The 26,233-nt window shown below is 40.5% G+C and overlaps 1 protein-coding gene across 6 annotated transcripts in view; it reads right to left on the bottom strand.

The window, feature by feature from the left end:
• RBMS1 (RNA binding motif single stranded interacting protein 1) overlaps positions 1-24,704 on the bottom strand; it is a 175,602-nt gene extending 150,898 nt beyond the window's left edge. For 2 of the 6 annotated variants that reach the window (XM_069733033.1, XM_069733032.1), the window contains exons 1-2: positions 24,590-24,701; positions 24,131-24,507 (exon numbers count right to left, since the gene is read on the bottom strand). In XM_069733033.1, the coding sequence (XP_069589134.1) occupies positions 24,131-24,181 (51 nt within the window). In that variant the 5' untranslated portion in view covers positions 24,182-24,507; positions 24,590-24,701. Of the gene's footprint in view, positions 1-24,130 lie in introns of all 6 variants that reach the window. The other 4 variants (XM_069733029.1, XM_069733030.1, XM_069733028.1 and 1 more) reach the window with 3 other exon arrangements.
• Between the last annotated feature and the right edge of the window lie 1,529 nt (positions 24,705-26,233).

The following is a 26,233-nucleotide window of genomic DNA, read 5'->3' on the forward strand; positions in this document are numbered from 1 at the left end:
ACCATTTCAGACTTCTTATTTTTTAGCAGAATAGGCTTGCGTGCTAAAGGCCCCCTTATACTCATATCATATTAAAATAGAGGCAATCCAGCCAATATAGGAGGAATTGGCTATCTAATGTGTTAAGCCCCCGTCAAACACAGCGAGATCGCTAGCGAGATCGCTGCTGAGTCACAAGTTTTGTGACGCAACAGCGATCTCAGTAACGATCTCGCTATGTGTGACACGTAGCAGCGATCAGGCCCCTGCTGTGAGATCGCTGGTCGTGTTGGAATGGCCTGGACCATTTTTTGATCGTTGAGGTCCCGCTGGGTAGCACACATCGCTGTGTTTGACACCTTACCAACGACCTCGCTGACAGGACGTCCCATTGAATCATCATGAAATAGCATCGTTCTACAGGTCGCCGCATCGCTGCTGCGTCGTTGGTGAGATCTCACTGTTTGACATCTCACCAGCGACCACATAGCGACGCTTGAGCGATCCCTGACAGGTCGTATCTTTGTCGGAATCGCTCAAGCGTCGCTATGTGTGATGGGGCCTTAAGTGGGCCCTACAACTCTCCCCTCCACTAATGATACCAGGGGAGATAAAGAATTCAATCACTCAACACTTTTGTTCTTTGGGAGATAAGCAGTTGCCAAAAGACAGGGACTGTCTCCTCTCTCAATAAAAACATGAGCCGAGCAGTCATACGCATGGGGGAGTCTGTGGAGATGGCCTGTTGGCCAAAAGAGCGTTCAGCCAACGGCGGTCACGAGTGTATGGTCAGATTTAGACTTCATTAATATTAGGTCACCCTTAGTTTGTTGAATTTATTAGGATAAATTGAGTTTGCACCAGAAGTGGCTTGGCGAGACCAAACTTTCCATTAAGTTAATAAAAATTTTCAGTCTACAACGTCAACACATTCTGTATCTCTGCACTGTAATCAAGTTGGTCTTGTTCCAGCACTAATTTTCCTGAGGAACAAATACACTTAAGTCATAGGAGGCCAATTAACCCAACATGTTCATGCAAATGTATCTAATGTAAATCCCAAACATGAAGAGCGTAGCAGCTGCCTGCACCGATTGGCCTGAAATCCATGACTCGGGTGGTGCAATGCAGCACAGCTCAATACGATGAGCTGCTATAGAGCCGTGTACATAGGGAAAAGAAATGAAGACCTTTTAAGAATTGGACTTTTAGATTTAAAAAAAAAAAAAAAAACACCTGGAGAAGAACCGGATAAGAACCACAGATAACATGTCCTGGTAGCCTACAAGGTAACCGACACCAACTAGAGAACCGCAGATTGTTAGCCTCCGCCTTTTTTTTCCCTTTGGCATCGGTCTTAATTTACAATCTTGGCAATAAAGCCGATGAACACGGCACTACATGAGCTAACCGGCAAGAAAAGAAAAGAAAAAAAAAAAAAAGCATAAACCATTCTTGGAGAAATCAATAGCAGAAGCATCACGATCTTAACCTTGTCAGCGTATAAGCCCTGCATAAAGGAACAGATGACACCGATGACATCACCCTGTATTCAGCGCTACACACGGATATTAATGACATCATTGTGCCGGTAATGCAGCAGAAGAATGAGCAATTAGCATGGAGATGATGCAGATTTGCTTCATTCTTCTACCTTGCCTATGACATGTTTACCCCTACAGTCTGGAAGGGTGTGGGTGTCAAGCCGATGGCTTGTGAAAGAAATGTCTGTGTTTTGCCAACTTGCTCATAGTGCAATAATTATCCAATCAGCGTGGAAAACATGGTTTCTCTTGGACCATTTCTAGTCTGCAGAAAATTTTTGCTTGAACAAAAAAAAGGCACGAGCAGGAAGGAAGCTGGGAGTTTCCAGGACTGTGCTTTTTCGACAATTCAAAATGAAACCTTGATTACATAGACGAGGCAGAATTTTATTTCAAGGTCTCCTATCATTACATAAAAAAAGCAGCAAGACATTGATGCAAAATGGCCTGGAAATGGAGAGCATAAGGTTATTACTGCACTCTATGCCATGTTCAGATGATTGCAATCCATATATACATTTATAGGTGTAAACATAACTGTCCAAAAACAAAAAAAATCCCAACAAATGGAAGGGTAACAACAATTCATAAGTCATAAACACATAATGACAATTGATAGGAGAATCTGAGGTCAAAAGTGTGCAAACAAAGAGAAAAATAAAAAAGTACATTTATGGATTAATCACATTTAAACAGAAAATATATAAAATGAGCTGCCTCATGCCAAAAAGCATCATTTTAACCTTTATAGTACCAGTGTACAATATAAGTGTAGATTAAGTTAACAAAGTGCAATTTATAAACATTAGTGCTAAATGGATGCCAAGTGTAGTCAATAAATAAAAAGGATTTGAAAAAGTTATTTTTTTTTTATCTAGAATGGCATTCATATAAGAGTCATGCGTCCCTTCACCCCGACGCGCGTTTCGCTCTTGGATTCTTCCAGGGGCGTGTCTGGGTGAGGGGAGTTGTAATTATTTAATATATACGGTGCCAATCAGGAGCAATCATAAGTTGAAATGGCCTATCGTATTACAGAATCTACTAGTCATGCATGAGGACGAGTTGATACGTCAAAGAGCAGTGGGCAGGAAATGAAAACCATCGTTATCAGTTACCATGTAGCAGAAGTCAGATGTGTTTAGCATGGTAAGTGCATGCGCACAATCTAAGCACTATCATAAATGAAAATCACAAAGTGATAATGAACAGGTCAAGCTTTTGTGGAATCATGGATTGATCACTAAGGAAGGGTAGTATTGTAAAACACAGACTGGGATATCTTTCAGCATAGTTAATTTTGATAATTATTGAAAACAAAGATGGGAAATGATATATAGTGATTAAAGTGCTAGTGCAGAAAAGATTATACATCTGATTATACAATTGATAGTCTAAGAAAGCTTATGAAGATGGAATATAGTGATGTAAAGTGCAGCTGCAAGAATAAAGTGCATGGTGTTCGAGTAAGAATAGTATTGAAATACTATGAACTAGTAACATTTTTTGCATTGGTAATAGATGCAATAAACGAACTATAATCATGTAGAATGAGAACGTGTTGAAATAACACGGTGAGAAAAAAAAATTAAAAATTAAAGAGTCAGGTTGGTGCTGGGGGGGATAGTGGCAGCAGTTAAAGTGCTACGTGCTGAAAATAGCTAAACATCAATAATAAGCATTATGTAGAAAAATAGAAAAAAAAAAAACTATGATGAAATTGTGTAAAAGAGACCCCTGAAATTAAGAACAACAAATATAGTGCTGAAAAGTGATGGTAATGCATTAATGTAGACAAGCCCGTTAAAGTGATAAATAAAGAGAACCTAATTGGTTATAACATGATAAGAGCAGGAGGAGTGGTCGTTTGTGGATCATGCTAATTATGGATATACATAGCTCAGGTATATCATATTTATAGGTGCCCATTCATATGAAACGGCTGGTGGCTTGTTCAGTCAATGGCCAACTCTCCCGACTCCCCCATATACATGAACATTCGGATCCACCAAGACAACGGTTTATCTCCATTGAGGATCGGGTGTTTACATTTACAAAATCCTTCGCTCCCCTCCTGGATAAATCAGGAGGCCCCCAGAAGCAATCAATCCCATCAAAATCAGTGGGTTTAAATAAAGACCCCCATATAGATTATATTTAAGTACCGTAAGTTATTTGCAGTAGGAACTGCATGCAATCTAGAATACAAAGTCACAGTTTCCATAATTGGGAGTCTCTCACTGAAAGGGGAGTTTACTGGGTGAGACAAGTAACTAACAGAGATAAGGTGTTATCTGAGCATGCTCGGGTGCTAACCGAGTGACTTCGGCGTACGCCAACATATTAGTACAGAATAATAATATTGTTCGACAGCCTCAACACATGCAGGGATTATCTAACAAATAGGCAAACCATGCATGTGTTGCGTCTGTCCGCGAGGGACTCGAACATATTTTTCAAGCACGCCGAATATACTCAGTTAGCACCCGAGCATGCTTGGATAACGCCTTAACCGAGCACGTTCGCTCATCACTAGTAATTAACACAGAAAAGGAGAAATGAACTTTGTTGCAATACAGCAGAGCTCAGAGAGCTGCAAAAAAAATGTTTGCAAGAAAGCAATGTTACAACCGGTCTACTTGAGATGTGTTGGGCATCACAGATCAGTAATTGTTTTATTTTGTTTGTTTTTTTTAACCTGGTACTAATGCCACTGTTCTGAATCTGGTGCCGATTTTCCTTTCTTCCCCTGATCCACTGCTTTTTAGTGAACTACACGTGGTCCTCAAGAAAATAAAATCAGAGAAGAGTTTACGCCCACTTGTCTAAGAAGGCTTAATTTACTTACAGAGTAGAGAGGGTCATACCGCAGGAATAAAAAGTGGTGCAAGAACAAAAAAAAAAAAGATCCATCAGATTCAGGAGAACAGCGACCATTACACCAGGTAAATACATGTACGTATTTACGGCACGTGACTGGCACCAGAAGGCTGAAAAATGACTCCTGCCATGCCGCATTATGGCAGTACTCTGCCGCCAGAGAATCTGTATCATACGGCTAGCCATTTGGTGCCCATATATTCCACAATTCACGGAGCTCAAGGGCTGACGTACAAGGAGAACAACCTGCTCCTGTAATCACAAGCCAAGTCAGTTATAGGTTACATGAAACGCATAAAAGTAGTGGAATCGATGAGGATTTAGGGAACGATCATGATTTTCCAATTTAAAAACCTAACAAATTTGGAAAGAAGTCGATGCAGGGTCTTGGATTCCGACTACGGATGTTCTAGTAGTAGATCTTCTACTTTGAATGATTATGGATAGCCTGTGAAAGGGGTATAGAAAACCCAACACGTGCAGAATCTGCTCCTAAATTGCAATTAAATCCTTAAAAAGTCTGAATGTGGCAAGAAATAACAATCAATACCTGAAGAATATATGAACTTCATACTCATCTATCCAAGTCCAGGTTAGAATAGTTACTTGGCCGAGACAATGTTCCGAGACTCAATGCTCAAAATAAAAAAAATCTCTAGTGGTCATTATATAGGATTTGAGTTTTTATATAAAATATAAGTGTCCCTTTGAGGATCTATCACTATTTGGATATTATACTGTATCATGTAGATCTCCGTTTAGGTAGCAGAAAGCTGGAAACAATGTTCCTGTAGTGGTCAGAAGATTCTAGGGTTTATTAAATAGAATCAGTCACTAGGGTTTTTGCCATTTAATCTAAAAGCACCATGATGTAGTGGAAGAGACTCCAGCGATGTGTCACTTACTGTGCTGTGCATTGCAGTTTCAATATAAAATCAGTTTATCAGAAGGAGATTATCACTACATGACTAGGTGCCTCGTGGCTCCTGGTCGATCCACACCTCACCACTGATCAGAAGCTGTCAATATACAGTGTACACAGAAAGCAGCCAATCAGTGGTGTGGGCGGGGTTATACACAGCTCAGCATTCAGAGCTCTGCAGCAAAGACTGTGATCCTATCACAACTGCTGCACCCAGAGAACTAAGTGATACATCATTGGAATCAGGATCTCTATTCCTAGATCATGCTGCCGTCAGATTAATCTGGAATGTCTGATGTCGGGCTGTCTTCCTATATCGTCAGAGTCTTGACCGAACCTATCGATATTAGTAGGTCCAACCAATGCAAGTCTAGTGTGTATGGAGACCTTAAGATTTGTCACAGATCATCTTGTGATTGCATTTATTCTCCGGTTACATTTTGAGTGCTACTTTATGGGGCAATGTATTAATGTAGGGTACACTCACTTCTACATTGTGTCTATATTGTAAGCGTTTATGGATACATTATTGTAAAAACCAAAAAAGATCCTATGCAGTCATAGAAAGCTCCATCTTCTGGGAATCATTGTAGCTCGTAAGAGTAAACATTTCCAGAGACAACATAATTGCCCGTACCAGACTCTGAAGATGTAAGAGTAATTTTCCCCTAATGCAATTCCAAGTAGATCACAAATCTCCTATTATGCACGAACTTGTAAGTTTCCAGAATGGAAGACTAAGCAGATCCTCACAATGAAAACGATAGGCAAATTGCTCCTTCAGAGAAGAATACTCCATAATGTATTTACGGTATATATTGTACCAGCATATAATGGTGAAAAATAAATACATACATGAATGCCCACATGATACGGATCAAGCAACAGAAAGAACGAAAGAAGTTCCGACCACAGTCCTTCATTTTGGAGACCACAGACCATTTTTCGGTCACCCAGTAACAAATCCATATACAAAGTAACTCCTCTACTCATTTTTCTAAATCTGTATATGCCAATCTGATAGGTTGTAGTCGTAAAAAAAAAAAGTCACCGCCTTTCTTCTCCTCAGCCTCCATAAACAGTGGCAACAAAAGTTAGCGCTAGGTATAGTGACTATACGTTGGAAGTTTACAGTCAAGTTTCAAGGAGTTGTCCACAAGTCAACAATTAGAAGGGTTAGTCTCAACATTAATGGCTAAAATTGTAAAGCATTTGTAAAAAATAAAAAAGAAGCAACTATGCCATCTAAAAATTCTCTCCGTTCAAGAATTTATGGTTGCATGCTCATCCACCGCTGAAGCTAGACAATGAACGTCACAGCGCTTACAAGCTTTTTTTTTTTTTTTTAAATAGAAATCGTAAGCAAAGATCTAAAAGCTCACCAAACCATTGGAGAACATCATCCAGCCAAATTTAGGACCACAGTATGATTGCGCTGCTGGATCGAATTGCCAAGCTTCACGAGTGGTCCATCTCTGACTAAAATCCAAAGACATACTGATAGGGAATTTAGATTGTGAGCCCCATCGGGGACAGTGATGATAATGTGTGCAAAATGTAAAGCGCTGCGGAATATGTTAGCGCTATAGAAAGATTATTAATAAGGGTCTGGGTGGAAGGGGAGTGGTGCACTACTGAAGAATTACCGTAACACTCACTAGACTGGTATCGTTCCATTCTGCTTTTTGTTGCCTCTTCTGGGGACATTGGGAGCCTGGAGGTTCAACCCCGGCCCGGTAGAAGAGTAGATTTTCTTATTTTTAAATAACTTTGAAACCTACTGCCTCCATAAAATTGTTGAAAAGTAGTTGAAAACCAAATTAATGTCAGGGTTGGAGAGGGATTTTAAAATTCTTTTAGTACTACTGGCCTTATACTTTGGAGATTAGCGAGGTCCTGGCCACAGATTAGGAAGTTATGCCAAACACTAGTAATATAACAATGAAGGTCAGGTTCAGACAGACTTATTTCTCAGTCTGTATACAAACCACAGTGTCCTCCTGACTGACCGCGGGTCTTCCAATCTGAATTTACAGCCTTATACGAGTCTATAAATTCAGGTCGGATGACACGCGGTCAGAATAAAAATTACAGTCTGTGTATGGACCATGAAATGTGTGTCTGAACACGGCCTTAGGTTACTGTATAAATAACTTCAGAATATCTTAGTATTCCCTATATGAGGAGCTTCAATTCTGTTGACTGGTCGAGGAGCATAGTATCATCTGATCTCAGCATCCATTGCAATAAGGCACCTAAATAACACGGCCCAATAAATAATCTAGAGGAAGTAGCTGACTATACATAGTTAAGGCAAGAAGTATGGGACTGTGGGTACAAGCACTGGGTAAAGAGATGCCAGCTCACCGGTCAGTGGACACGTGTGGAGCTCGAGACCTTGACGCTGTAATGGCGCAACTTCACAGAATCCAAAAGAGAGGCAGGTCCGGCTCAACATGAATGTAAAGAACATTTTTTTAATACTTTAATCAAAAGTACCGTAATTAAACTAAAATTAAATCCAAATAGTGTTATATACTAATGTGTGTCTTTCTCACTACAGGTGCCGTAGAAGCGCAGGCACAGCGCGAAACGGCCGTCGTCCCCCTCTGCTCACGCGAGCTTCGGCTCCCTCTCCCCCGGCCATGAATTTTATCTGGAGTTGGTGTTAATAAAGGAATCTTTTGGAAGACTGGTGAGTGCCTTCATTTCCTCCTTTTAAGAATTTGTAGTGTTATATACTAATGTGTGTCTTTCTCACTACAGGTGCACAGGTCACCAAGGTCAGTGGTGCCAAATATGATGCACCGTGTGGAGCGGCTCATATCATCCCACCCTCAATGCAGATGGATAAGAAGGTACCGGGATGGCGAGCGGACTGCAAACTCCTACGAGGAACGGTTAAAGGATCTGGGAATGTTTAGCTTGCAAAAAAGAAGACCAAGAGGAGACTTAATAGCTGTCTACAAATATCTGAATGGATTTCACAGTGTAGAGGGATCATCCTTATTCTCATTTGCACATGGAAACACGAGAAGCAATGGGATGAAACTGAAAGGGAGAAGATACAGATTAGATATTTGAAAAAACTTTTTGACACTGAGGGTGATCAATGAGTAGAACAGGCAGCCACGAGAGGTGGTGAGTTCTCCTTCAATGGAAGTCTTCAAACAGAGGCTGGACAGACATCAGAGATGGTTTTGTGACTCCAGAATTGAGCAGGGGGTTGGACACGAGGTGCATGGAGGTCCCTTCCAACTCTAACATTCTAGGATCCTATAAAGAACATTAATGGATCAGAGTCCGTGTCCTGCAGGTGAGTAATACGAGCGAAACATGCAGGTGGCAGAGTAAGTAATAGTGGTAGTTGGCAGCACAAACCATTCTTTATTTCACATACATTACTCTGATCACGGTTTTCATATATAAAAAAAGAAACTTGTTACAGGTGCAATTTTCGCTGCCAAGTAGCTCTTATTTCAGGCATTAATTACAAAAACCCTCTGGTCTGTTTCTGAAGAGACGCCAAGGCAGTTTCACGAGTGACACTATACACAATCTGTTACATCTGTAATACTTAAATTGAAAATGATTGCCAAGAAGAAGACGATGACTACATTCTCTTTATCTGAAAGCCCGATTAGTCATTACTCCGTTCCGGTGGCCCTGTATTGCGCAGATGTAGACACATATTGAACACAAGATTGATTACAGAGCCGGAACACTCCAGCCATAGAAACAAAGCATATCTGCAATTCTGGATGTGGCAACTCCCGAAGGCAACATCTGATCATCCAGATCTAAGATGCCAGATTATCAAAAATAGAAATTGCACAGGATAATATTATAGCAGTGGTGATGGACATCTTACCGTGAGTGCAAGAGCCAAAAATAAAAAACTGCAGTAATAAAAATTAAAATACTGCAGAAAAACACTCTGGGTCTCGGCATCGTCATCCAGCTTTGCCTTTCAAGAGGTGTCTCAGAATTTGATATTTTGCCTTCTTGCAGAAACAGCCCCACTTCTGTCCACAGGCCATGTCCAGTTTTGCAGGGTTCATTTTTGAGAAGCATGACTTAAGCAGTTGAATGAGCTTAGCAAACTAGGATTGCTTCCATTCCAGAACCAGCGCCACACTTGTCCATGGGTTGGCCCTAGGATTAGATGAATGACTCCTACAATACCAGTCTGTCAACCTATACATTTACTTGCCAATATTCCCTTTGCGTTCGCTTTCATGAACCACTTCTATGTAACCAAATCTTAAACTTGACATAAGGCCCCTTCAAGTTTACTTCAATTAGACCCTCATCCTCGATAGTAACAAAAAGCAGTTAACGGACCATGTGGCTACACACTCATTGGATGGAACAAACGAGTTTCCGCCATTAAGATTATCCTCCTTCTAGACGGCCATCCACCTTCCTGCAGCACATTTTAGGTGTCCAGTTTCTCCCTTACATCTAGACTAAAGCAAGAATGGATAAAGCTTATGGGTTGGGTAGATGTCCCTCGAAATTCTCCGCAGATGTCTAACTTTTTGTGTTGACTTCTACTGATCTGTCGGTTTTATTTGATCTGGACAAAAAAAAAAAAAAAAAATCTTAAAACTAGCCCCTAAATATTTGGTTCACCATTAAGGCTTCCATTACACTGTCAGCCGATCCCACTGATATCGATGGGTTCGGCCAACAGTCTAATGTGTATGGGGGCACCGGCCAACTAATGATGGGGGGAAAAAGTGGATCAGACATGTCCGATTTCGAACTGCCGGAGATGAGGCACTTTCTTACAGAGAACACAGGAACAAGCACTCCTGTGTATGGGAGTGTTGGCCAAGATGGATGTTGGCCGACAGCCATCGGATGTGTATGGGGGCCTTTAGTCTAGAAACTTAGGCAAGTCATACGCATTTGGCAATCGTCCGGATGACGGCCATTCCATCAATTGTTACATTTTAACATGCCGGATTCCTTTTGTTCTCGGACAATATAAGCCACCTTACACATATATGATAGACTCCAGAATGTTTTCTCTAAGGGGGAAGGAATAAGCAGGGAAGGGGTTATACTCCCCAAGAACAAAAAGGAATCCGGCATGTCAAAAAATTTAACATTTTTTTTTACTCAGGACAGCAAAATTGAATTCCAGCCAACCTTGATCTAATGCATATGATTAGCTTTAGTCTCCTTTTACACACAAAATAATAATTAACCAAAACATTTTTTTTTTTATTAGTTCCCAGATAATAACACTTCTAGATATCAATATGGAAATCCCAAAAAGTTAAACGTCAGCGGCAAATTTCCAGGTGCCCCCATGTCTTTTAGAAATATGGCACAGTTTACTATTTTTATTCACCATGGCCCTTTCATACCTAATGAGTCAAGTGTGAAAAGTTTCAAAAAAATGTACATATACTGGGCAAAAAATATACAGTAAGCTAAAGGATTTTTTTTTGCCTTTTCTTTTAAAGGATAAATGCTTTATAAAAGGTTTTCTGATTTTATTAGTGATTTTAATACAGTTAGAGTTAATTAGAAAGATGAACTTACAAATTCCCGAACTCCAAATATGACATATTACGCACATTAGACAAGATTTCTAAAACACGACTTCATACATTTTTGCACAGTCGACAACAAAGACTTCCTTTCACAGTCTAGAAGAAACAGTAGGAACCTTCACAATAAAGAAAAAAAAAAATATGGTACTGTATCTTCCCACAGAGTCATAAATCATTGCTACTAACGGCTCTGTACTCTGGCTAAAAGCAAGCATCTGAGAAACCGAAGATCCCTTTCCCGGCTTCATAAAGCAAATTGAAAAAAATCTTGTTCCGGGAAGGGCTGCATATGAGAACATTTTCGTCTGGTCCTATGGGAATTCTGCAAACAATTCTCTGTACACTGCAGGTCTTCTTGACCGGAACGACTTCCATGATCTGCACTGGGTGGGAACTCCAGCTGCTTTGAAGAGAGATTTCCAACATCTGTTCCACAGTTACACAACACAAGATAGAACAGAGCTCTGGAGTCAAACCTTTGGCCACAGTTTTTGTTTTCCTCTTTTGCCAAAAGGACCGAAAAAGAAAAACAAAAAATTTGGGCTGTACCGAAAGACTGAACGCAACACAAGATGTTAAAAATTATCCCTGCCTCTCAAATATGCAAAACAAACCTGGGATTCCCAACACCACGCAATGAACCCATTTTTTCTTGTCCAATTTAGTTATATTCGATACAAAAATCTCTCCAGCTCCATTTGACTGAGGTTATTTTGCTTTTTTTGGGGGGGAGGGGGGTTAGCAGGCATGTGCATTTTTGGAAGCCACGTTTAGATAAATGTGGCAAATTTGTTGCAGAAATTTTCCGCCACGGTCATGTGACTATAGACTAAATATTCTAGCTGCAGTTGTATCCCAAACACTGTAAACGGAGAGAAACAAATGTTAAAAAAAGTAAAACAAAATTAAAGGGAACCTGTCACCCCCAAAATGGAAGGTGAGCTAAGCCCACCGGCATCAGGGGCTTATCTACAGCATTCTGGAATGCTGTAGATAAGCCCCCCGATGTATCCTAAAGGATGAGAAAAAGAGGCTAGAATATACTCACCCAGGGGCGGTCTCGGTCGGGTTCTGGTCCGATGGGTGTCGCGGTCCGGCGCCTCCTATCTTCATCAGATGACGTTCTCTTCTGGACTTCACGCTGCAGCTCCGGCGCAGGCGTACTTTGTCGGCCCTGTTGAGGGCAGAGCAAAGGACTGTAGAGCGCAGGCGGCGGAAAAGGTCAGAGGCCCGGTGCCTGCGCACTGCAGTACTTTGCTCTGCCCTCAACAAGGCTGACAAAGTACGCCTGCGCCGGGGCCGCAGCGTGAAGACCAGAAGAGGACGTCATCTGATGAAGATGGGTGTCGCGGTCCGGCGCCTCCTATCGGACCAGAACCAGACCGGGACGGGACCGCCCCTGGGTGAGTATAATCAAACCTCTTTTTCTCATCTTTTAGGATACATCGGGGGGCTTATCTACAGCATTACAGAATGCTGTAGATAAGCCCCTGATGCCGGTGGGCTTAGCTCACCTTCCATTTTGGGGGAGACAGGTTCCCTTTAAAGAAGCACGCACATCTATTTTTTATTAAAAGTGTGCATATACGTTAATATTCTCTTCTACCGCAGCTCTCTTCGGTGTCCACCACCAGTCTTCTTCTCTTCTTAGTTAAGTCTTCACAATTGCAAGTAGCCGACCAACTAGGCGTGAGCCGGAAGTCTCTTCTACAATATAAGGGTAGGTGCAGATGGCCGTAGAGTCTCTCATCCGAGGGTAGTGGGTCAATTATGCGAATTACACTCTGGTCAAACACCGATTAGAGTCTGATCAGATTCTCTCGGAGAAGGAGAAGACTGAGAGAAAAAAAAATAAATTCTCCATCTTCTCCATTCTGTCAGTGTGCGGAAATCAACTGCACTCAGGGAAATCAGAACTTAAGCTTTCTCTTTGAATCTAGCGGTCACTTGTGAGCTTGTGCACTAAATAACTGGAGAAAAACAAAACTTGTCATCGAGGTGCGGACAGATTTTCTCCATGGACTCATTGATCTGTATGGGTGAGTGGAGTCCAAAAATCGGATCAAACTCGGGCATGCAGCAATTTCTTCTCGGACAGAGACTATGGCTGTTTACACCTGTTCTAAGTCTATGGAACCTCGTTCTGACGATCCATACTTACAACGTAAAAGCCACTCGCGGGCCATACAGAGTGTGACCCAGAGGAGTCTGTTGATGTGGAGGAGGAGTGTCATCACTCAGAAAAGGAGAAGACACCTTCTGAACAACAGAGCAGCCGATGGTGACTTAATACTACTTTAAACTACTAACACTGACCTACAAAGTCATCCATAACCTTTCTCCTCCGTATATTTCCAAACTAATCTCTCAATATCTTCCCTCACGTAATCTCCGGTTCTCCCAAGACCTCTTTCTCTCCTCCACGCTTATTCATTCCTCATCCAATCGCCTACAAGACCCCTCCCGAATATCCCCCATCCTCTGGAATTCTCTGCCCCAACACGTCCGGTTAACCACCACATTTGGATCCTTCAAAAGAAACCTGAAAACCCACCTCTTCAAAGAAGCTTACAACCTGTAATGACCACATGGCCACCTCAACACCATTGGAGCTCCTGCAACCCTCGACCTACTGTCTCCTTCCCCATAATCCTGTAGAATGTAAGCCCGCAAGGGCAGGGTCCTCTCCCCTCTGTATCAGTCTGTCATTGTTAGTTTTGCTTACTGTAAGTGATATTTGTATTTGGATGTAACCCCTTCTCATGTACATGGAATTAATGGTGCTATATAAATAAATAATAATAAATAATACATTCATGTTTAAAGAGGTTGTCCACTACTAGGACAGCCACTTCCTAAACTAAATGTTAAGCCTTGGGAACATAATAAAGCTTATATTCACGTCCCATGCCGGCTCAGTTCTCGTGGTGTCGGCGCTCACGGTCTTGTGGCTATGATGCGTTGGAAAGACACAGGACGCCCGGCTCCCAATAAGTGCTGGTGTCACCATCTCCGCCTTCGGACAATCTTAACATTAAGAGGAAGACATGGCCACAGCTCATCCTGGACTTCCTCTTCATGTTCAGTTTGTCCGAAGGTGGAGACAGTGAGGCCAGCGCTGATTGGGTGCCGGGCATCATGTGTCATTCCACCGCATCATCGCCTGAACCACGAGTGCCAACACTACGGGAATGGAGCTGGCACAGGAAGAGAGTATAAACTCTTACTTTACCGGGGCAAAACATTTAGTTTAAGAAAAAGGAGGTTGTCGTAGTAGTGGACAACCCCTTTAAGAATTAATATAGAGATTAGAGAAAATATATATATATATATATATATATATATATATATATATATATATATATTATTTAATAATTAATATGGAGATTAGAGAAAAAAAAATTACATATATATATATATATATATATATATATATATAATCTCACACATGTAATGGGAGTACCGTCTAAAAGAATTTTTTAAAACTTTTGCAATAAATAATTTAGTCTTATTTGGATTGTGCTGTAAAGTTTTTACCTATATTAAAATGTGGTGAAAATCAAAAGCTATAAAATATACCATACATTATTACTAGGCCATAATAGTTACAAGAGGGAAGAAAAAAAAAAAAAAAAAAAAGGTAAAAAGCTACAGAAAACAGGCCCAAGTCCAAGCAGCCACGCGGCCTGTGCAACTAGAAACTTGGTATGGAGCAATTTGTTGATCTCCGTATCAAAAGGGTTCTCCAGTATTTAAAAAAAATAATAATTTATAGCCGAATAAGTCTAAACAAAATAACAAATGAAAACTATTCAATTATGCCAGGAACTGTGATCTTCACGTTTCTCCTTAAAAAAAAATACTTATGAGTAAAGACTGAAACGTGTAAAGCTTCATTATATTCTGGAATTCCCGTTATATTACATGCGTTTTTTAATGGAGATTTTTGAATATCGGTAAATTTGGAATTTCTAACATATTCCTGGGTGCTGGATAAAAGTTTTTTTGAACATTTCAAATCGCCCATTTGAGGATACTGGCCTTGAAGAATCCAGGCATCTGAATTTCATAAGCATTTCTTATGGTGCCACGGTGAGCTGATGTTCTCTTTTTTTCTATATTACCCCATCAATCCTGGTTTTAGCAGCTTTACTTCTGGTATTGGGTATGACAGGAAAGCATATGTCGGCACGACTCTTCCGGTGTATTAGGCTGCCGTCACACTGTCAGTATTTGGTCAGTGTTTTCCATCAGTATTTATAAGCCAAAACCAGGAGTGGAACAATTAGAGGAAAAGTATAATAGAAACATATGCACCACTTCTGCATTTATCACCCACTCCTGGTTTTGGCTACAAATACTGATGTGAAATACTGACCAAATACTGATAATGTGACGGCAGCCTTAGGGGGGGGGGCTGGCTGGCTGCTCATTTTAGTAGCTAAGCCAGCCCCCTTCTATTACTGTCAATTAAATCGAAAATGGTCTTGACTAAATATTTAAAGGGGGATCATTCTGAGTTCGAACTCTATCAGAAATGGAGCTTCACAACCCCAAGGCCGGTGGGGATATGTCACCATCGGGGAACTGGACATAAAATTGTATTTTAATAGAAAGATGATGCATTTATGTATTCTATTTTGACAAAAAAAAAAGGTTTAATATATTTTTCTTTTGTTCATTTCTTCAGCTCCTCACAGGCTTCTATGGACACATTATAAAATCTACTGAACAGGGGTAGAAAAAAAAAAATCTCTTAAAAAGGAAACAATAAAGTTAAGCTTTACATTTCTGCATCCCATTTCTTATTTCTAAACTTTATTTTGTAGTATGTTCACACAGATTTTTTAAGGTTGATTTTGAAGCAGACCTTAATCTAAGTCTACGTTTAAAAAAAAAAACCCAGTGTGAACATACCCTTAGAGGAACCGCAATTAAGGTAAGTAGCGCTCGATGACAATGACAACTATTGACACTTCCGATATAATCATAACCGATCATAATTTACTATAACTAGGCTTGTTCTGTATTACAAATACCCTCCTAAACGTGATATAAAGTCACAGAATTCCTTCTTCCCCAATCTCGTCAGATATGAACATCCGCACACTGTAATCAACCCCTAAAAGCTTTTATCTGTTTAACACATCTGTCAGGGTCTTGCCCTGAGTATTTCCTGCTCCCTACCTCTTTAAATGTTATGGTTTCAGTGTTACAAATCATTTTTATTCTTTGCTGCCCCGGGTTACCATAGGAACTACAAATTGCATAGGGCACTGGGGAGACATCCATTCTAACTTCCAGGAAATTTAATATTTCAAATACCCACAAAGCGGAGCAAACTATCGGATAACAATACTATGTGGCTTTTACACAAATTGCATAGGAGCGCGCTGTAGTCCAATCTAGTTGATCATCTCTAGGACATAAAACTCTTAAAATAAACACAATATCATTAACTATTTTTTTTGTAATCACACCATATTACACATATTCCAGTACTAATAAAATAAATAAATAAAATAACACAACCTAACATTCACACTTTTTTTTTTTTTAAATTACCGGCATATCATTTTTCCTACCAAGGTTATGCTGCCATTTGAAAATATACCCATTTTCTAAAATTTCAATTTCAGAAGAAAAAAAAAATATATATATATATATTTTTTAATAATATTATATATATAATATTAAAAAATAAATTAGATAGAGATAGGAGATTTTTCGCATTCATAATTTTCTTTTTTTCTGACGTAGAACTTTCAGAAAATAGGAATATAATTAAAGGGAATCAATCATAACCCCGTTAAAATGGATAACGTGAAAATAAGTTACAGAAGAAAATATTTTGTAAGTATTAAAAAAAATAAATAAGGGAATATTATCAAAGTTAATAGATTGTTTATATGGGCAAACTTATGGGCAAATACAATGGCATGTATAATTTTATTTTTTTTTCCCATGTGCTGCCTTGTATAGCACCAGCATATTCCACAGTGCTGTACACAAGTCAATAAATGATAAATTATATAGTGCACCCCCCTCCCCCCCCCCCATGGCATAACTGCTGTTCTAGGTATTGCATCATTCACCTAAAGAACCCTTCCATTGTTCCTAGAGAGCATAGACATGTCTTCCTGTAAGCACAGTTGATCATGCAAATGGTTTAAGAGGGACCCAGATTTAGCTCTGAAAGGAGGGGGGAGTGTGGAAGGCTTAATTCAACAGTTTAGAGCATCAGTTTCTAACAAGGCCAAACACTAGGAGATGCTGCTAAATTCCTCATGTGTGGTAACACCCATTTAATCTGCTTGAAAGCCAGGCTTAAAAAAAAAAAAAAAAAAACACGCACAACATACAATGTTCAACCAAAACATAGAAAGACACAATTATTAAACAAACACACTGAAATGTATTCTACCATCAAGAGTAAAACTATAAATTTAAAACAAGCTTTTTTTTTTTTCTTTTTTTCCCCCCCATTTGCCTTTCTGCTTTTATTTCCCAACCCAGGCTTGCTTACCTCTTCCTCGCCTCTTTTGAACCCTCCCCACCCTCCAACCTGGGGTCAGCAACTAAGCAAACAGATTACAGAGCAGAAAGAAAGAAAAAAAAAATCCAGTGTAACAGTCAATGTTTGCAAGGGCGACAAATGAGGGCGACTTTTGTAGAAAAAAAAATAAATAAAATGGATGGAACGGACCTTATTATTCATGTTTGCAAAAGTTTTAGATCCCACAAAGCTTTAATAGGATTTCCTGTAAATGGCACAGCTAGGAATGTCAAGTGAAGTATGAAGAGCCTTGTATTCTGGTCATGTATAGGAAGTGAATGTTCACTGCTAAACAGAATGTTCCCGCCAACCCTCCCTCCCGGAATGCGATTATGGACATTGGATATTTTGTCCATTAACTGAAATCAAGAGTACAGTCATTGCTTCATTGGCAGCTGGGACGCTGAATAGGAGGTGTGGTGGGAGTAGACGTCCTTCTCTGTCACCCTGGATAGAACCCAATGATATACTGTACGTTTCACACCCTTTAGGGCAATTCACAGAATGGGATGTGTAGGACACACAAGTACAATTACATCTGTCAATCTTTGTGCTGTACATTCCAAAAATATTCTGACAGCAGATAATTGTGTAGTTACGCCAGGACAGATTGCAAAAATACGTATATACAAAAAGGGTCTACACAGTTTTTAGTTTTTTTACACAGGAAAGATATATATATCTTGGTACCGTGTTAGCCAGTGGACAGAAAAATATTTAGAATTGAGAGTCCTCAGTGGTTGATACCTTTCAATGGCTAACTGAAAAAATGGGAACAAAGTGCAAGCTTTCGAGACTACTCAGGTTTCTTCATCGGGCATAGACCTGTGTAGTCTCGAAAGCTTGCAATTTGTTACCATCTTTTCAGTTAGCCATTAAAAGGTATCAACCGCTGAGGACTCTCAATTCTAAATAGGTTTTTATAGTATGTAATAGGTTTACCAGTTCCTCAAAAGCACTATGTAGTGGGTCAACGTTTTACTTCCGATACAAAAGTCGAAACACATTCCGAGAAACTATTTTGATGTACAATAACAAATTGTATTGTGGTACCGTGTTAGCCAGAAAAATCAATGTGAATATTTTTCTGCCCGATGATGACAGAAGTATTCTAGGAGTGATACCTTTATTGGCTAACCAGAAAATTTTAAAAGGAGGAAGTAAAGGAAATTTTATTTAGAATAATCCAAACAAAGTATTAACATATGCCACCCAACTGGCCCCATCCACCACACTTCTAATGAAAAGGAAAAATGTATACTAGATACAAGATTCTTTACAAATATACCTCCTTTGGCACATATATGTGACCGATGAAAGTATATATAGAAAAAAAGAAAACATTTTCTAGTATTCCACAAATATTCAAAATAAAAAGTCCTACAAACAAAATTCTAAACAGTGACAACTTTTGGAAACATCTATTAGAAAGTCACTCCCATTGTCCAATTGGTTACTTTTTTTTTTTTGCTAACCACGAATGGAAAAATGACTATTAAGATCAAATTTGCAAAGTGGAGTTGTTAAATATTTTTGATCAAAAGAATTGTCTGGATCCTAAAAAATGCAGAGAGATTGAATCTTATGATTCAATCAAAGTATTGGTTAAAGAAAGATCCATCAAAAACTGCACCGTATGAATGTGGCCTAAGCGGGAAGAAACGCTTGGTCATCAGCAGTAAAAAGGCTTAAGAAGGAGTTGGGCAAAACAAATTAAGGCAAATGGGAATTATAAAAAATATTTATTTTAATGGAAATTTGTATACATATATTTATTGGAAAAAATAAATCCATTCTCCACAACAACAAAAAATATATCTATATTAATAGCAGAGTTACTTTAAAGTTACCTTAAAGTTAATCTTTGGCTTAAAAGAAACATTTTAAGAACTGTAATCTAGCCTGAAGGAGCCACTGTGCTCTGAAAGCTTGCAAACATATTATTTTCTGGTTAGCCAATAAAAGGTATCACTCCTAGAATACTTCTGTCATCATCGGGCAGAAAAGTATTCACATCGAAGAACTTTAAAAAAAAATATATCAAAAATTTCTACACTTCTAAATCTGTTAGCCCCTCATTCAGCAGTATAGGAGAAAATGCTTTTTTTTAGTTATTTACTTGCCAGCAGTCTTCTCTTTTTGCTTCTTTCTTACTTTTTTTATAATACAGTTTCCTTTACTAGAAGCATATGTTCCCATCAATAAGGTAGACAGGAAATCCTACAGAATGGAAAGGACTTTACGGGTCAAAAAGTCTTTGGCAATGAAGAGCCTTCCTGGAATGCATAATGTCTGTTCCCATCATAATCTGCATTCTGGAACTTTAAGGACAGTTTTGTCAAAAGTGAATTAAAGGCAAAAAAAATAAATAATAATAAAAAAAAGAGTCTATAAACTAGATCATTAGGTGAGAGGATACAATGTATTTTTGCTAACTTGATATTCTATAAATGTTTATTTACAAACAAGTCAAATCCGTTCTCAACTAAATTCTTATGTAGTTAACAAGCAATTAAGCCCTGAAATGTGTGACCCCCTCTAAACAAAGCTCAGCACCTGTCATCTCTGGACACCTTATCCATCTAGAATGCATTAACAGTGTGAGCGATGCAGAACGAAAGCTGCCATATGAAACTAGACAAAAGACCAATTTATTAGACTTATAAAGAAACGTGATCCCTTCTGCTGGAGCTGCATCACTCATGATGTAAGGCGAGTCCACACCCCTAAATGCACTCACATCGACGTTCCAATAGGTGGCCCTCTGAAACGCGTCAGTATGTCCGTACCACCCAGAACGTAGCGGATTTTTATTTATTTGTTATACGGTTTTATTACATTCTCCAGAAAGTCTGGTTTTGATTTGAACAGTCACATATAAACAGCAGTTACGAGAGATCCCCCCACCTCCCCCCTCCAGCCTCCATTTATTCCCAGGCTCCGGGCAAAGCTGTCACCTCTTCTTAATGATGAAACACAAGCAGAGACTTCAATGAGAGGGCTAAAATAATTGAAGCAAATGTTTAATTATAGTGGAAGAACACACAAGACCACTTACTATTATTATGTATGCACGTACAAGCAACAATAACTGAAAAAAAATATATATTATATATATATATATATATATATATATATATATATATATATATATATATATTTATTTTTTTATTTTATTTTTTTTTTTCATTCTCACTGACGATCTCCATCTTGGCAAGTCAAGCTTTCCTTGTATCTTTATAAAATCAAATATAAAATCAATAAAAATAAAAAATAATAACGATTATGCTGGAGACTGTCACACGTGTCGGTGGATGTGACTTTCCAGTGTGATACAATTGATTGTGCAAACGGTTAGCCAAAATGGTAATATAAAAGGAGCTTTAACACCAACGTCACTGGTACCCTGGTAGAATAATGCCCGCACATTTATATTTGGTCCATTGCAATAAGCAAAAAAAAAAAAAAAAAACTAAAATAAATAATGTAAGTGCTGCTGATTCACAGAGCCTCCTGGGTCTCTGAATCTTATCTGCATACACAAGACTGGGCAGAAAACTCACATCCGCACACAGTACAGACCTTCCAGTAAGAGGCCTCACCCTCAGCAGTTTTTTTTTTTTCCTTTGCGTCTCAATGGTGCGCAGACAACAGCCACAGGCACACAAGACAACCTAAAGGATGAAGCACCTAATTAAAGAGTTACAGGTGGAGTGAGAAAATACTGTACACCCCAACTAACAATTTGCCCTTTACAGTGTAGCCACAGAGGGCAGGGCGTGTTTCCTACAATGACACTTTATGGGTTTTCCCTTTGTTGCACTGAGTGAATCAACTAAAATCTGTTTTAAGCAAAAATATAAACAAAAAGTAACAAAAAATAAAATAGTAAACAATCATTCATAAATATATAAAAGTTTACTAAACAATTTATCAATATTTACACTTGCTTAATAAAATTTTAAAAAAATGAAACAAAATGCAGCTCTAGGGTTTCCAAATGTAGTGAAACATCTGTAACAATATTGCACGCAGTCATTTATAGGAAGAAAAAAAAAAAAAAACACTTTGTGTTCTATGCAAATTTTCACCCATACTTATATTACAATATTGAGTGGATTGAATCTCAAAAATTGGCAAAAGAGATTCAACAATATTCTAATTGACACAAGCCATTGCTGTAATAAAGAGGCAAGGTGACTGCAGCATATGTATGGACCATGCAGAATAGGGGATGGGGTTATGGATCGCTACATGTGGATACTGGGGATATTAGTCCAACACAGAGCTGGAGAGGATAGTATGATTTTTTTTTAACCAAATACTATTTAGACCAATGAATTATATATAATCCAACCCAGTGTCGGACTTTATATTCCAAGGGTCCATATGTAATAATCCATAAATCACATCTCCTATTCTGCATGGTCCATACATGACGAGTATACAGAAAGTTGTATATTCTGTGTGTTACATCCAGCAGATGTGATTTTATATGGTCTACAACCACACAACACCCAAGTATATTGTCCACATTCAGTATACAGACTATATCCAATATCCCAATTCACATACAGTCCGGACACCCCATACTGTATACCTATAACACCAGGGGGATACATATATATCACACTGTATGCAATCAGATCAACAGTCTATCCATCCTCATCGCAACAAACAAGATCACATCTGTACAATCAAGGCAGGAAATCTGCTAGATATCCTGGAGATCACATCTGTACAATCAAGGCACAAAATCTGCTAGATATCTTGGAGATCACATCTGTACAATCAAGGCACAAAATCTGCTAGATATCCTGGAGATCACATCTGTACAATCAAGGCACAAAATCTGCTAGACATCCAGGAGATCACATCTTTACAATCAAGGCACAAAATCTGCTAGACATCCTGGAGATCACATCTTTACAATCAAGGCACAAAATCTGCTAGATATGCTGGAGATCACATCTGTACAATCAAGGCACTAAATCTGCTAGATATCCTGGAGATCACATCTGTACAATCAAGGCACAAAATCTGCTAGATATCCTGGAGATCACATCTGTACAATCAAGGCACAAAATCTGCTAGACATCCTGGAGATCACATCTGTACAATCAAGGCACAAAATCTGCTAGACATCCTGGAGATCACATCTGTACAATCAAGGCAGGAAATCTGCTAGATATCCTGGAGATCACATCTGTACAATCAAGGCACTAAATCTGCTAGATATCCTGGAGATCACATCTGTACAATCAAGGCACAAAATCTGCTAGATATCCTGGAGATCACATCTGTACAATCAAGGCACAAAATCTGCTAGACATCCTGGAGATCACATCTGTACAATCAAGGCACAAAATCTGCTAGACATCCTGGAGATCACATCTGTACAATCAAGGCAGGAAATCTGCTAGATATCCTGGAGACCTCATCTGTACAATCAAGGCAGGAAATCTGCTAGATATCCTGGAGATCACATCTGTACAATCAAGGCAGGAAATCTGCTAGATATCCTGGAGATCACATCTGTACAATCAAGGCACTAAATCTGCTAGATATCCTGGAGATCACATCTGTACAATCAAGGCACAAAATCTGCTAGACATCCTGGAGATCACATCTGTACAATCAAGGCACAAAATCTGCTAGACATCCAGGAGATCACATCTTTACAATCAAGGCACAAAATCTGCTAGACATCCTGGAGATCACATCTTTACAATCAAGGCACAAAATCTGCCAGACATCCTGGAGATCACATCTGTACAATCAAGGCACAAAATCTGCCAGAGATCCTGGAGATCACATCTGTACAATCAAGGCACGAAATCTGCTAGATGTCCTGGTGATCACATCTGTACAATCAAGGCACAAAATCTGCTAGACATCCTGGAGATCACATCTGTACAATCAAGGCACGAAATCTGCTAGATGTCCTGGTGATCACATCTGTACAATCAAGGCACAAAATCTGCTAGATATCCTGGAGATCACATCTGTACAATCAAGGCATTAAATCTGCTAGATATCCTGGAGATCACATCTGTACAATCATGTCGCGCAATCTGCTAGACATCCTGGAGATCACATCTGTACAATCAAGGCAAGAAATCTGCTAGACGTCCTGGAGATCACATCTGTAATATCAGATCCTCAGCACTGAGGATCACTATTCTATAATGCAACATGTTCTCCCCTCTAGAACACATGAGATCACATCATCAGGTCTGCAAGACATCTGTACAATCAGTAAGCCATCCATGAGATCATATGTGCATGATAAGATCTTCCACATGCCCTGCCTACAGTAAACATCATCAGATCTGCCACCACCCTCATCTGTGCAATCAGATCTGCAACACAACTGTACAATGAACCTCATGATCTCAGATGTCCTGGAGATTTCAGCACGCCCTCCCTACGGTATCACTCATCTGTACAACCAGTACATGAGATCTGCAGGACATCGATGAGATCCTATGGGAAGGATAAACATCTTCCACACAGTCGTGTAAGCACATCGTCTCTCCTGCTCCGTACAATCAGATCGGTTGCACATCCAGACATCACTTCTGCACACATCAGATCTGTACAAAGCGGTAGGATCCTTTCCGTACAATTCAGGTCGTCCGATCACAGCTGTACGACCGGATCTGATGACGATCTATCTCACCTGCTTCCTATACGGGGTTCTCACAGGGTTACTGCTACTCGGAAAAATCATTCCTGGTCCGTGCTCGGATCCCGCAGCCTCGCCGTCCCGTGCGTGTCCTCCCGCAGAAAGAAAGGCAACTTTGTCTGCAAGTTTCCCCAAGTCCTGTGCGCGCCGCCCGGGATGCAGGCGGCCACCGAGCACAGCGGCTGTCTCCCCGCACACAGCGGCTGTCTCCCCGCACACAGCGGCTGTCTCCCCGCACACAGCGGCTGTCTCCCCGCACACAGCGGCTGTCTCCCCGCACACAGCGGCTGTCTCCCCGCACACAGCGGCTGTCTCCCCGCACACAGCGGCTGTCTCCCCGCACACAGCGGCTGTCTCCCCGCACACAGCGGCTGTCTCCCCGCACACAGCGGCTGTCTCCCCGCACACAGCGGCTGTCTCCCCGCACACAGCGGCTGTCTCCCCGCACAGCACGACACACGGCCCGGCCGAGCGACGGATGGAAGCCCCGGTGGTATTATTAGTGTGTGCCCCTGGCGCTCCGCTCAATTGGCCGACACTGCCATCAAAGCGACTTCATTGATCTGCCAGAGACTTCCCCGCAGAGCCGATCCCACCTACCACGGGACGTACCAACACTCGGCGCCGGGGGGAACCGCCAGACTACAGCGCCGGGTGTCCGGCAGGTAACCGCTCACCCAGCCTCCGGCCACGTCCCTACTATACTGTGCATGAGACGGACTAACGAGCTGCCGGTAACCGCCGACTCACCCCGACACACCAGGGGAACACTCCGGCAGCCTCCCTCAGCCACCCCCCGGCGGGGAATGGTCGCGTCCTCCAGGCATACCACACATTCCTCGGTGCAGCCATCACCTCCTTCCTGTGCTCGGCAGTGAGAGCAGCGAGCAGGCGGCTCCGAGGGGGAATGCTGGGGACTGGCGGCCTGGCTGGAGGCACAGCTAGTGCCAGGGAGACAGTGCCAGGGAGAAAGGGCCTCCTGGTCGGCAGGGCTCGTCACAGCAGGCCGCAGCTGCTGCAGAACTGCCTGACAAGCTCAAAGCTGAGTGCACTCATCGGACTCCTGGAAGGGCTACTGAGTATAAAGTTATTTACTGTTAGTCCTGAGCTAGTCCATGTCCTCTGTGGAATTCCACATCAGAGCTGACACTCTGTACAATCAGATCTGAAACACATCTACCACATCTGTACAATTACATCTGTACAATCAGATCTGCACTACAGTCACCCACATAACATCTGTACAATCAGATCTGTACTACAGTCACCCAGATAACATCTGTACAATCAGATCTGCAACACATCTACCACATCTGTACAATTACATCTGTACAATCAGATCTGCACTACAGTCACCCACATAACATCTGTACAATCAGATCTGTACTACAGTCACCCAGATAACATCTGTACAATCAGATCTGCAACACATCTACCACATCTGTACAATTACATCTGTACAATCAGATCTGTACTACAGTCACCCAGATAACATCTGTACAATCAGATCTGCAACACATCTACCACATCTGTACAATTACATCTGTACAATCAGATCTGCACTACAGTCACCCACATAACATCTATACAATCAGATCTGCACTACAGTCACCCACATAACATCTGTACAATCAGATCTGCACTACAGTCACCCACATAACATCTGTACAATCAGATCTGCACTACAGTCACCCACATAACATCTGTACAATCAGATCTGTACTACAGTCACCCAGATAACATCTGTACAATCAGATCTGCAACACATCTACCACATCTGTACAATTACATCTGTACAATCAGATCTGCACTACAGTCACCCACATAACATCTGTACAATCAGATCTGAAACACATCTGTACAATCAGATCTGCACTACAGTCACCCACATAACATCTATACAATCAGATCTGCACTACAGTCACCCACATAACATCTGTACAATCAGATCTGAAACACATCTGTACAATCAGATCTGCACTATAGTCACCCACATAACATCTGTACAATCAGATCTGCAACACATCTACCACATCTGTACAATTACATCTGTACAATCAGATCTGCACTACAGTCACCCAGATAACATCTGTACAA

Source organism: Ranitomeya imitator, chromosome 7 (genome assembly GCF_032444005.1).
Source record: "Ranitomeya imitator isolate aRanImi1 chromosome 7, aRanImi1.pri, whole genome shotgun sequence".
In the NCBI taxonomy this organism is placed as follows: Eukaryota; Metazoa; Chordata; class Amphibia; order Anura; family Dendrobatidae; genus Ranitomeya; species Ranitomeya imitator.